The sequence below is a fragment of the Schistocerca americana genome, chromosome 1, assembly GCF_021461395.2.
Source record: "Schistocerca americana isolate TAMUIC-IGC-003095 chromosome 1, iqSchAmer2.1, whole genome shotgun sequence".
NCBI lineage: Eukaryota > Metazoa > Arthropoda > Insecta > Orthoptera > Acrididae > Schistocerca > Schistocerca americana.
Genome location: NC_060119.1, coordinates 704,408,468 through 704,422,876, shown reverse-complemented (window position 1 = coordinate 704,422,876; position 14,409 = coordinate 704,408,468). Strand labels below are relative to the sequence as shown.

At 40.4% G+C, this 14,409-nt stretch overlaps 1 protein-coding gene across 1 annotated transcript in view; it reads left to right on the top strand.

Annotated features, from left to right (window-relative positions):
• The window catches only part of LOC124593706 (proton-coupled amino acid transporter-like protein pathetic), a 157,089-nt gene that overhangs the window by 65,558 nt on the left and 77,122 nt on the right, over nt 1–14,409 (top strand). Inside the window, exon 4 of the mRNA XM_047132016.1 lies at nt 8,514–8,789. Within this exon, the coding sequence (XP_046987972.1) occupies nt 8,514–8,789 (276 nt within the window). The remainder of the gene's footprint in view (nt 1–8,513; nt 8,790–14,409) is intronic.

Genomic DNA, 14,409 nt, shown 5'->3' with positions numbered 1-14,409 from the left:
CTTTCAGCTTCAGATAAGGTGAGACTGGCAAAACTAATTACTTTAGGGAATCGATTTCCCTCTTCTTCTAACATTTGAAAAAGGCATGCACTCAGCAGACCGTGAGAAGATGCGTCGATGCGTCAACGAAAATCTTTCTTCATGTCTGGTTGAGATAAAATATTAGCATTTAATAAGGCTTGCTTGATGTTTTCGAAATTGGTTTGACATTGCTTGTCCCATAACCAAGTTTTATTGTTCAGGAGAAGATTGAGTAAAGCATCACTGTTCGTAAGTTGGTTAGGGATGAATTTCCTGAAAAATGACACTAGGCCTAAGCATGCCTTTAATTGTCTCTTGTTTTGAGGAATAGGGCAGTTCCTAATGGTATCAAGTTTTTTAGGATCTGGCAGTATGTATTCTGAAGAGATTATGTGTCCTAAAAATTTTACCTTTTCTTGTCTGAAATTAGATTTCTTGAGATTTGCTGTTACTCCATACTCAGAAAAGCAGCTCAATACTTGTTCAATTAATCTTAAATGTTGCACCAAAGTGGGTGTAGCAACTAAAAGGTCATCCACATATACTGTTACCTTAGTCAGAAGTTTGGGCCATAGCACTCTGTCAAATGCAGAGATAAATACGCCTGTATTTATGTTAAATCCAAGTGGTAATACTTGAAATTTGAAGTTCCTGCCCCCACATATGAAGGCAGTACTCTTCCGACTTTCTTCATGTACTTTTATTTGTCAATAAGAAGACCGGAGGCTGATTATAGAAAGAAATTTAGTATCATGGAATTTCATAAGCTGTTCCTCTAAATTGTCTGGATGTATTTGGACTGATACAAGAATCTTATTAATGTTATGTGCTTCGAGGACCAAGTGCACCTCACCATCTAGCTTACTCACAGCCAAAATAGGACTACAATAAGGGGAAAATAAGGTTGTATTATGTCCCATTCAAGCTTCCTGTTACTCTCTTTTTCTTACTGCTTCCCTCTTTGTCCATGGTATAGGGTATGAGGTAGGACAAAAAGTTTTGTGAGGATACACTCCCATTTTAAACACAAAATCCTTAATAATACCTAGTCTTTTTTCAAATACACCTATATAAATAGGTATCAGTTCCGTAAGTTCTGCTTGCTGTTCTGGAGACAAGTACTTTGATTCGCTTCCTTTGTGCTTATTGTGTTGATTTTTACTACTTCTGCTGCCAAGTGTTCATTATTGTATGTGTTGACAAACATAACTATGGGATTTACCAGTTGAACTTCAAGGTCTTGAGTAACTTCAGTTTTACATCTATTAGTACTTCACCTGATTAGGTCTATTGCAAATAATTGTTTATTTACAGTGAAATGGCATTGGCCTTTTCCTGTATCAATTTGTACTTGGTGTGTCCTATATGTATCGATACCGATTAAATGATCAACTACTATTTTCTCTACCATCAAAAAATTACGTTGCTAAGAAAACTGTCCTAATTGTACAGAAATTATGGCTTGTATCTTGACTCCTTTCGATTTCTGACCAGTGGCAGATTGTACTTTGCAGTTTTGCACTGGCAGAATGGGTACATGGCCACGTTTCTTCAGTTCTTGAAAAAATCCCTGTGACATCAAATTAGTCTTATCACTTGTGTCAAGCACAATAGGTACATCAAGGTCAAATATTTTGGCTTTGATAGTAGCTTGTGCCTTGCACTCTGTCACATTTTTCTGCGCACCCTCATTACCTAGATACAGATCATCTCTCACATCATTACCATGACTGTATCTGATGAAGCATGTGTCGATCAAGCTCGTGCCCCCACCCTCCTCCAAGGTTACAGAATGGGGGCCTATCATGAGTGGTTCAAGTTTTCTAGCATTGCGGTGACATCGGTCTCTGAGTTAGACATAACTTCCACTATGTGGACTGTTGGTGTTTGATTACGCCAATTAATATCCTGTGAGGCTCTCGACTGAAATTCTCTTTGCCTGTGTGCATTATTCGGCATATGTGCATTACTTTGCTGGCCAAATTCTGCTGTCTGTGAGTTATTCGGTTGTCTGGTATTGTTTTGTGTTTGCCAAGCTGTAGGCTGATTATGGCCAGTAGCTTGTGTCTGTACATATGGTATGGGTTGGCCATACACTACTCGCCCATTGTAGTTGTTTTTACTAAATTTTTGCCCATTTCTTTTATATCTGCCTTTGAGTTTATGGCTTTCTCCATTGCTGTTGTGATTACTGTTACCATTACCATGGGTCTGTGTGGGGTAAGGTTGCCATTCGTATTGTATTACAAATCCGTTGTTTACTTGTTGGTCTGTAAACCTTCGTTGCACTGTTGGCATATTAACAGGCTTTGGTTGTACTGGTCTCTCTTTGTATATCAAATCAACTGAGTCCAGTGCAGACAGAAAGTATTTGGTGCCACGTTCCGGAATGGTAATGAGTTTTTCCCTAATATGGGCACGGAGACAGCTCTTTCAAATTTTCAAGACAGCTACTTGAGATACTGGTTTCATCCAGTATCTGGTTTTGTTCAAATATCTTTCAAAGTAGCCCCTTAAGCTTCCATACTTGATACTGAATGGAGCTGTGTTGAATACTACATGTATGAGCCTTTCTTGTATGGCCTCAGACCAATATATATCTAGAAATGCTCTCTCAAAATGTTCAAATAGTGGCAACATTCTGCCATGTCTGTAGCCCAGAGCAGAATGTTACCCTGTGTATCTCCAACAACAAATCTAATTTTCTGGGCTTCAGTCCAGGTGTGAGGTAAAACATTTCAAAATGCTGTAGTAAAGACCACAGGGTGTCTTCTTTTCCCTTCAGAGGTAAGTATCGGAAATTGTTGATGCCTAAGTAATCCCTCATCTGCAAGTAAAGTTGACAAACATGCAGCACTGTCAGTGACAGGTGTGTTTATGTTCGCTTGTGGCATAGTGCATGGCAACTGTGCTTTCTCAACAGGTGCAACTGCTGGCAAGTGTTGTTGCATTGTGAATCCTTCGCTATTTTCCTTCAGTGGTCTAGCCCTGTATTCTGGGTAATGAGGGAAGGTATATAACTTCTTTAAAAGCATGGGTTTGTTTTCTGTCATACATTATTTTGGAATGTCAGTAGTTTTAGTAACACTGCCTCATAATCTTTCCTCTGCTGTCTTTAAACCCGAATCTATTTTAGCTAGAAGTTGGCTTTCTTTCTCTTTTAGAGCTTCTTCTGCAGTATCTACATAAGTTTTCCACACTGACACTAACTTTTCAGCAAGGGTGCTCTGCTCTTATCCAGCGCCCCAGCTTCAGCTTTTTCAGTTATTTCCTTTACATCTGCACATAACTTATCTCTCTGTTTTTTGTCAAATTCTGATTCTAAACTTAAACTGGTCTACTCTTAGACTCAACTTGTGTATTTCTTTAGGTAGGTTTTTGGATACGTCTTGGAGCTCACTGACTGCATTTGTCACAGTTTTTACCGGCACATACACTTGGGATTGCATCTCCTGAATTTGAGAATATGCTTCACTAAGGTTTTGTAACTCACCTGCAAGTTGTTCCTGTTTATAGTCTATGGATGTTACTTTTTCCGTTAACATATTTATATTGCGGGACATGTCGGTAATTATTTCTTGTTTTAGTTGTTTACCGAGCTCTGTGAACGTCTCAGATAATTTGTCAGACAATTCACTGCTTATAGTTTTGCTCACCTCACTGAACTGTTGACTAATACTGCTCTTGAAATTGTTAAATGCCTGATTTTGCTATGTAAACTGTTGTCCTATATTTTCCCGATGTCTTGTGAACTGCTATGTAAATTGTTGTATTATTAGTTGCATGAGTTGTGTCAAATTGTGTATCTTGCTAGTATTTACATTTCTTTCATGAACTGTTTCCTGTTCTTCCATTCATGACATCACGAGCAAATAATCAAAGAATTTTTGCTGATGTGCGATCCAGTTTCACTATTTGAAAAAATGTTTCCCAGTGAGAACTGATAAATTGTCTCATCAAGAGTCAAAAAAGTGACATTGTGATTAGTAATATTACCAGCGTCATAATTTTTTAATAGTGTGACACCAGCGTGGTTGTTTTGGTGGCCATTGGCCTGTTCACGAGTTGCCGCACCTGCCCCCACTCTCGTCCCCCCCTGTCCCGTCCCCTCCCTCCTCCCCCCTCCACCACACCCCCCACCCCGCCACCCCTCCTGCCTGCCACCCTTCACAGTTCTCGGCCATCAGCTATGGCACTTGTCTTAGAACCCGCACCACGGATGGCCCACGTATGCATTACAAAACTAGGTGACTTAACGCTTCCAAACTTCTGCACGCAAAAGAAATCATTCAGGATTTATTAGCATCAGGCATGCTCCGACCATCCAACAGAAACTGGTCTTCACCTATCCACCTTGTTCCTAAAAAGGACGGCTCCTTACACATGTGCGGGGACTACAGATCCCTTAATGCTTGGAGAGTTATTGATAACTATCCCAATTCTCATATCCAGGATTTCACACTATTACTATATGACTCGAAGTTCTTCTCTGTCTTAGATTGTTTGAAGGTGTATCACCAAATTCCTATGCACCCGCCAGATATTCTGAAGCCTATTCAAATACTGTTACATGGCTTACAACTTGAAAAATGCTGCACAGACTTGGCAATGGTTCACTGATTCCATTTTGCTATCTCTGCCTTTTGATTTTGCTTATCTGGACAACATTCTGATGTTTACCTCCTCTGCCGAGGAACACCAGGTTCACCTTGATGCAGTCCATTCGGCTCTCACGGCCAACGATCAACCATGATAAGTCTCAACTCTGTTCTACATCATTAACATTCCTATGCCATACCGTCATGGCCGACGGCCTCCGACCAATGGATTCTTGTGTAGAAATCATCCTCCCCCTGCCGCTTCCTCTAAGATTATGCTCAACTCTATCGTTTTATTGGTATGGTAAACTTTTATCGACACCATATCCCTCAGCCTGCCTCCATCCAACTGGACATCACCGATGCCCTTTCTGGCAAAAATACCACAGGGAAATGTAAGTTGAACTGGATCAAACCCATGCTCGATGCATTTGATAATCTCAAAACTGCCATTGTGAAAGCCATCACACTTGCCCACCATGATGCTGTGGCCTGTGTTTCTATTACAACTGATGCAAGTGACTCAGCTGTGGGCACTGTTCTACAACACCACACCACTGACTCCACCCAGCCACTCTGCTTCTTTTTTAAAAAAACTAACCAGGAGCTAGTGTAAGTGGTCGTCTTTTGACAGCAAGCTTTTTGTGATTTATGAGGCAATCAAACACTTCCAGTGTGACCTCGAGGGGTGACATTTCACTATCTACTCGGATCACAATCCTCTCATGGATACCAAATGCAACCCGGTGAAGGACCTTCCGCCAAGACGTTTCCACCATATGGACTATATTTGCCAACATTCCTCAGATGCTTGCTAAATCCTCTGTGCAGAGAATGTTGTAGCTGATTATCTATCTTGTATCTCGGTGCTTACCGCACCCTTTAACTTAGATGACCTGGCCTGACTGCAGACCAAAGGCATCGATACAAAGTGATTAGTTTTGGACAATGAGTCTTCACTTGCTGTCCAACCTCTTGTCCTGCCCAGGTTGATGACCCCAGTCATTTGCGATGTTTCTATGAGCTCCCCCCGCCCCTTGGTACCATCCGTTCTTCGGAGGGGGATCTTCAATGCTTCACACAACTTAGCCCACTCCAGAACATAGGCAACGATGAGACTAGTCACTGAATGCTTCATCTGGCCCAGCATGTCGCATGACTGCCACACTTGGACCCACGCATGTGTCCCATGCCAACATAGTAAAGTCGGCAGACATGTGCAGCCTCCTTTAGGCAAGTTTGACGTACCAAGGGGATGCCTTCGGCATGTCCACATTGACGTGCTCAGTCTGCTCCCCCATTCCGAGGGGTACAAATACACATTATCTGTGATTGACTGCATAGCCCGTTGGCTTGAGGCAGTCCCTTTCATTGACATAACAGCAGAAACTATTGCTCGCACTTTCTTATCCACATGGGTGTCGAGGTTTGGTTGCCCTCTTTCACTCCCTACTGATCAGGAACGACAATTAAAATCCACAATTTTTGCTCGACTGTGCAAGCTGTGCGGTGTAGCAAAATTTCTCACTACGGCCTATCACCCGCAGGTGAATGGCCTGGTTGAACGATGGAACCGAACTCTAAAAGCCCCACTCATGGTCCGAGACCCCGCCCATGAGGAGGACCTGAATGCATTGCTGGCAGAGATGCTATACAGAGAGCCACTCCTCCTGCCAGCAGAATTCGTGGAGGATGCACCATCGGCTGATGCCATTGACCTTTCGTTTGTGGAATTGGTGCATGCGTGTGTCGCTTGCCTATGAACCCATCCACCTCGCCCTCATAACATGCCACCGGTGTTCATTCAGATGGACCTGGCAGCATGTGAATTCATGATGCTGTGCAATGACTCCATGCCAGCGGCATTGCAACCACCTTATTTGGGCCCCTCACCACATATTACGTCGCTGAGTGAATACGTTCATAATTCATCTCAATGGACAACCTCAAACAATTTCCGTTAACCACTTAAAACTGGTGTGGTTCCTCTCCGACCTGCATTCTGACGCTTCTGCTTGCCATCTCCGCTGCCCCGCCTGCCGATGCCACTGACTTGTCTTCAAGCGATGTTCTGCCACCTACTCAGCAGTCCAATGCACATGACCCTGTCAGCGTGGTTTCTGACATGCCCACATCTCACGCTGGATGCCACCTTCAACCGCCGCGCTGGCACGAAGATTTTGTGTTCGAGTGATAAAGCTTCCCTCTGCTGTGCTGTGGGGGGTGGTGGGGGTTGTGGCTCTGTGGCACCTCTGGCATAAAGTGCCATATCTTTGGACTCAATCATCTTTGATTTATCTTTGTCTATGATCTATCGGCATGCAACTGTTGCACTGCCATATTGTTCTCTCGACTCAGCAGCATGCTGCATCCACAACATGGCATGGTCGACAGTTGCTGGCAGCATATCCAATATAATCAGAATAATGTGGCATCATATGCTATCTTTCAGATCAGGAGTAGTCTGCATACATCCCTGATAGACACAGTCTCTCAGATATTCCCACAACCAGAAGTCACATGGATTTAAGTTGGGCAATCTGCAAGGCCACACACCTTGAAATTGTCCAGAGATGTTGTGGTCATTAGTGAAGTTTCACAAAAAGAAAATCTTTCACCTGCCAATTGACATGTGGTGTCATCCCATCTTGCATGAAAATAGTGGTGTGGACACAGCTGGAATCACCTCTTGCACAAGGAGTCCATATAACATACAGACATCACTGCACACCTAAATAGCTTGCAAGATGTCATCTCCTCACAGAAAATTGGACTGCAAGTGAAGGAACTTGTGACACCACACCACACCACACAGTCCCTTAAGTTGAGTGCAGTGTCTGTTTCTCTACAACAGGTGGCAGAGTACAATCCCATATGTGACAGTTGTGTGTGTTTACGCGGCACCATGCACGGTGAGATGTGCCTCATCCATCCAAAAAATATTCCCCAGACATTTGTCATCCATTTCCATGTGTACCAAAAAATAAAGTGCAAAGTCATGGCATTGTAGCCTGTCTTGGGGCTTTATTTTGTGCACATTCTGAATCTTATAGGGATATCAGTGTGAAATGTGCCAGAATGTTTTTGAGATTTTGACCCGAAGAGAGACAATTTCCATGATGCAACTTAAGCACTGGTTTCAGGATCTGAAGCATATGCTTCATGGTTGATTATAGTTCCAGCAACTTCATCAACAACTGCCGCAGGAATGGGCCACCACTCTCTCCCTGCTGCATCACCTAATTTATCTGTTTCTTCGAATTTCTTGATCATATTCATTAATCAATTTATTGACATGGAGTCTCTTCACAGCTGTTTCTGTTGGTGATATTCCTGCAATGCAATGCTGCTACTGCAGCCATTCTGATGAAACGACTTTCCAGCAGTGCATGGTCTCTCTTCTCAATAGCTGTTGCATTTCATGTGGAAAACTTCTACCTTCTTAATCCTTACACCAATAGTCAGGTCACAAAAAAAAAGTCAACACATGTTGCCAAGTGACAAACAGTATACTGACTTCAAAAAGGAAATATTTCACATTCTGACTGCTTACAGAGCCAGATTTTCACTTTGTGGCAAAAAGAGGAACCATTATTTTTTCAGCATACTCTGTGAGCATACTGATTAATGAACATACCTACACCATTTCAGTGGCCTGCAACATGTAAAGCCTCCACTGTAACAATTGGAACACTGGCAGTTTAGCTATAACCATCCATTATTTTTAAAATGTAATGTGATGGTTTAATATTAAGATGTTCTTACACAATCTCATATTACAATTATTGATTTGAAACTATGATTTTACTGTAATCTACTTGGTACCAATTGACATCTATACAAAATATCATTGGATTAATGCAGGAGACTGAATTGGCTATCTGTGTTTCATAGGTGGTGGAGCACTACACCAATACATCATCAGATCAGCGCTGGTACATAGCAGGAACACTACCACCACTTATCCTGCTTGGTTGGGTACCCAGCCTAAAGTGGCTTGTGCCAGTATCCATGACTGCTAATGTTTCCATGACTGTTGGCCTGGGCATTACTCTGTACTACCTAGTCCAGGACATACCTCCTATTTCGGACCGGGTGCAATTTGCACATCCTTATGGATGGCCTCAGTTCTTCAGCATTGTCATCTTTGCTGTTCAAGCTATTGGGGTTGTAAGTATATATTTTAATGTCTCACTGTGCCATTTCCTCCTCCCCTCAATCTTTTGCTGGCCTCTTTCTCATTAATGTATATTTATATGCTAGAATTATTGCCCACAGCTTCACATGTGTATGTGTTCAACACCTATATTGATGGTGTAACAGTCTAGGAACAGTATTTGTGGATCAAAATAAGTTTATAACCACCAACTGCTTGGCGTAACATGGCCTACATTTGAACAGGCTAGGGTCAGCAAAATTCAGCAAGACATTTACTGAAATATGCAAAATTATAAACAATAAGGGAAACTAAATGTGTGTGAGTGGAGTGACAAGCTGCGTAAAGGAATAAAAGGTAAAAATCCGTTAAGAAAGTCTTAAAACAATAGGTAACAGTGAAGACACATTTTTGATGCATTTCAACATAAATGGCTTACACATGAAAAATATAAATGGCAGAGAAGCAAAAATTAACTATCTACAAATTTTCTTGATCGGAAGAAGGATACATCAGTTCTTTGCCTAAAGAACATTGGCTAACAAAAGATTGCATCAAAATTCTTGATACATTAGAGAACTGTGTTGTAGCCAGTAGCTTTTGTAGAACTAATAAAATTCAAGGGGGTCCCTGCATACTAATTAAAAATTGTTAAACATATAAAGTAAGAGATGATTTTAATTTTCTAAATTATGAGGACATATTTGAAAGTTGCTGTATACAATTATTACAAAATATTGTGATACTTTTGATGTACAGAATTCCAAGTAAAGAGGTAACAAAAATATTTCTGTTTAAACTGAGGAGTCTCTTACAGAAACTCACAAAAGAGCAAAAGAAAAGCATTACAATAGCTGCTGATTTTTGCACAAATACAATAAACAAATCCAGTGAATCAACAGAATTTATCAATCTGATTCAAGCATTTGGTTTCAATCTAAACTTCACAGAATTCACAAGAGAGAGTAAACAAACTGCAACCTGCATAGATTACATTCTGAGAAATTATTCACTTGGTGATACAAAATAATTCTGCATTGATTTAGGTATTTGAGATCATTTTGCACCGTTTTTGGAGGTACCAAAAATAAACAAACCAGCCATTAGAAAAACCTGCATCAAATGATCTTTCAGTAAGGAAAATATAAACTTGTTCCATTGTGGGTTGAAAGAAGTAAATTGGTCAGAGGATCATTGTACTACAAGTTCTAAAAATTATGACAGATATCTTGAGGGTTTTTTTCATGTTTTTAATTAAATATTTCCCGTTGCAGTCTGACATGAAAAAATAACAATCAAAGTGAAATGGATAACAGCTGGGATAAAAGCGTCAATTACCAGAAAAAGGCAGTTACATAATGAACTGGAAAGTAATACAAGTTTAGATTTTATGAACAATGTGAAAAGACCTAAGATTATATTTAGAAGGATGGTAAATGCATCAAAAGAAATGACACACAAAAAATTCAATCTGAACTATACAGATAAATCATAGGTAGTGTGGTCAGCTGTAAAATCAGAACTTGGTGTAATACCCAGCAGTCTACAAATTTCCAAAATTAAGATAGATGACAAAAATATTTTAAATCCCTCAGAAACATCAAATATTTCAATAAAATTTTCATAAATGTATCAAAAGTGGGTGTTGATGTAAGTGTTTACATAGATCATGTCCAGTCCTTTGCTTTCAATCAGAATAACATGCAAACTCTAACTCAGTTTGAATTACAGCTAAAGATGTAGAAAAAGTAATATTTTTCCTTAAAAATAAAAATTCAACTGGATGGGATGATATAGCACCTCTATCTGAAATAATAAACCAGTCATTTGAAGAAGAATGCTTCCCGGATGCTTTAAAGTATGCAGTAGTAAAGCCATTGTTCAAGAAAATCTCAAAGATGTAGGAAACTACCATACAGTAAGTCTTCTCCCAATATTTTCAAAAATATTCAGAAAAGGTTTTACAATCAAGGCCTAAAATTCATGGCAAATCTAATATCGTCACATCAAATGAGTTCAACTTCTAGAAAGGGAAGAGTAAAATATGTGCCATCAACAAATTTGGTCAGAAAATTTGCTCATCTATGGACAAATCCCAGAAAAATAACAAGAATTTTCTATGACCGTATGAAAGCTTTTTATTCTGAAAATCACTCTGTACTGGTACATTGATTAGAAAGATACAGAATAAATGGTAGTGCTTTGAAATGGTTAATTTGTAACATCAGAATGGAAAATTATTTCACATGGTATCTCACAAGGTTCCATCTTAGGCCAAATCTGACATTTATTTTATGTAAATGACTTACCACTAAGAGGCCTGTCTTAAAAGAGTCAGAAAATATTTCGAGTACCTGACAGTGTTGGCACCATAATGCTCTTCAGAGTAGGCCCCTTGTGCTTACACACACTTAGCCCACTGATCCTTCCATTGCTGGAAACATCTCTGGAAGTCTTCTTTTGGAATAGTGTTCAGCTCTGTTGTCATGTTCCACATTATCTCTTCTACACTCTCAAAATGGGATCCTTTTAATGGAGTCTTCAATTTTGGAAACAACCAGGAGTTGCGAGGAGCCATGTCTGGAGAGTAGGGAAGTTGGCAAATTGCTGTAATTCCATTTTTGGCCAAGAAATTTTGGATAAAGTGGGATGAATGTGTGGGGTCATTGTTGTGATGTAGTTGCCAGTTTTTTGCTGTCCACATGTCTGGTCCTTTGCGCTGATCTATGTCATGGAGTTGCCGGAGAACATCTTGATATTACTCCTTTGTCACTGTTTGCTCTTCCGGTGCATATTCATGATGCACAGTTCCACAGACATCCAAGAGGACAGTAAGCATCACCTTGATTTTGCTTCACACCTGCTGCACTTTCTTTGGCCTTGGAGACTCAGGATGCTTCCATTGTGACGACTGTCTTTTTGTTTCTGGGTTGTACCCATACACCCATGACTCATCTCCAGTTATCACAGTGTTCAGAAACCCAGGATCAGTGTTGGTGGTGTCCAGAAGGTCCTGTGTAACATCAAAACAGAGGTCTTTTTGTTCTGGTGACAACAACTTTGGCGTGAATTTCACAGCCACTAGGTGCTTGTTCCAATCATCACGCAAAATAGCATGTGCAGAATCTTTATTCACTCCAACCTCTTGGGCAATCTCCCACATGGTCAAATGGCGATCTGCCCTCACCAAATTTTGTACCTTCTCAACAACAGCTGCACTCTGAGCAGTTTGGGGCCTGCCAGAATGCTGGTCACTCTCCACTGATGTGCAGCCATTTTTGAATCAGTTGAACCACTCTTAGTTTGTGTTACACCCATCGCATCTTCTTCAAACACCTGCTGAATCTTAAGAATTGTTTTGCTTTGAGAATCACCAAGCTTTTGACAAAATTTGATGCAGTATCTTTGCTCAACACATTCAGTCACTTGAGAGAATCAGTAATCTGCTGAACATGTTATGTAGCACCTCACTCAGCAACTGACAGGCAGTGTCTGATGTGCAGGAAGACGGGGACAAAATTCATGCATGCGCATAAAGGTCTCTTCCTTTATTGTGTACAGTGGTGTCATGCTATCGTCCCTATTTTGCATGGGAAAATCAAAGGTTGGATACTTTTCAGACAGACCTCATAAGTACAGCATTGCACTCAGATTTATTTGTTGATGACACACCTCTACTCACTGAAAGTGTCCCTAAAGAGTCATTGACACCCTAAATAGTTTAGAACATTAGTTTCATGTCAGTGGATTAAAACTAAACTTAGAAAAAACCCACCTCACACAGTGTAAAACTAAACACTCAAAATCAAGTGACTTCCAAATCTCCATGTAATTCAGGAACTTTTGGAAGCAGAATCTGTTAAATTCCTGGGAATAGTTTTAGAAGAAAATTTATCTTGGCCTTCACATATTAAATTCAAATGGCTCTAAGCACTATGGGACTTAGCATGTGAGGTCATCAGTCCCCTAGACTTGAAATACATAAACCTAACTAACCTAAGGACATCACACACATCCATGCCCGAGGCAGGATTCGAACCTGCAACCATAGCAGTTCCATACTGAAGCACCTACAACCGCTCAGCCACAGCGGCCACACATATTAGCAACTTGACAAACAAACTAAACAATCTACCACTTGCAATGACAATGTTGTCCTACACAAGTGACACTGACACTAGTCAAGTCATTTGCCACAGCTATTTTGAAGCCACTGTGATATGGAATATAGCAAGTAGTGTAAATAGAATATTATTATTTCAAATAGCTGTTATTAGAAATATATGTAATATTAAGCAAGCCTTTATTCATGGATTTAAAAATTTTAACTATTCCATGTATTTACATTTATGAATTGTTTGCTTTTATCCATGCCAATTCAGAATAATTTAAGAAAACAATTTTCAACATATGTATGACCCAAGAAAGAAAGATAATTTCGTGTTGCCATCTCATACACTAAAACTCTACTCCCACACTCCACATTACATGGCTGTGAAAATTTACAATATATTAAAAATGAAGAACTTTCCCAGTATGGATCTAGGTCTACTTAAGATAAGGCTACTCACCATCATAGTGCAAAAATGTTGTTATTCACTTACTGAATTTTTAAATGTTGATGAAAATTTCTTTGTATAGTAATGAAACAAATTTGTAATAATTTTTGTAAATTGAGATGGTTTTTGTTCTTTGTTTGACACATTGTATGTATCTTTGATACATCATCTGTATTGACGAATCTGCTGTGCTTTAAATCAATGATTTATGTATGTCTGTCATGAGACAATAAAATTTTGATTCTGATTCAGATTCAGATTCTGACACCTTCTTCTCCCCCCTCTGTGTCCATCTCTTTTTCCACTGTCTGTTTATTTCCTCCTCCCCACTGTCATCATCTCTTCATCTCCTCCTTTTCCTCTCTTTGTCCATTTCCAACACTCCTTTCTCTGACCATAGCTTCCTCTCCCCTCCCTCTGACTATATCCTTCTTCACCTCTCTCTTTCCATCTCCATCTGCCCCTCTCCCTTTCCAGATGACTACTACCCCTCTACACCTTCCACTTACCTCATGCATCTCGCCCTGCTCCCCTCTCTCTGTCCATTTGATCCTCCCACTCACTCTAGCTGTCCACTCCTCTATCCATGTCACCCTGCCCCAGCCATGCACATCAGTATGTGTAGCCCCTGCAATACGGTTCAATAAAGTAAGTTTATACTGCTCCCACAACATGCCTGTCATGCAGAGTAGACCACACATCAGGGGAATGAAACTCTTTTATTTGCCACTGACATACAAACCACCATGCAAAACAAGTTGATAAAGCAGGCCAATAGTACATCACAACATACCAGTCGTTCAGGCCGCCTACATGTTGGGGCTTGGAAAACCATTTTGTGTCCCTGAGATGTAGGCTGGCCTGCAATGCAGGTTGCTTCGGCAACCCTGGATGTTCCAACACAGCATGCCTGTCGTGCACAACAGCCTGTTCACCAGGGACCTTGGAAAACATGTTTTGCCCATATATACACTCATGTTGCAGCTAGGAGGTTATAAACCCCACAGTGCTCATATGTATAAAACAGATAATGCATATATATATATATTTTCTCTCTGTGTTTTTCCACTAGTTT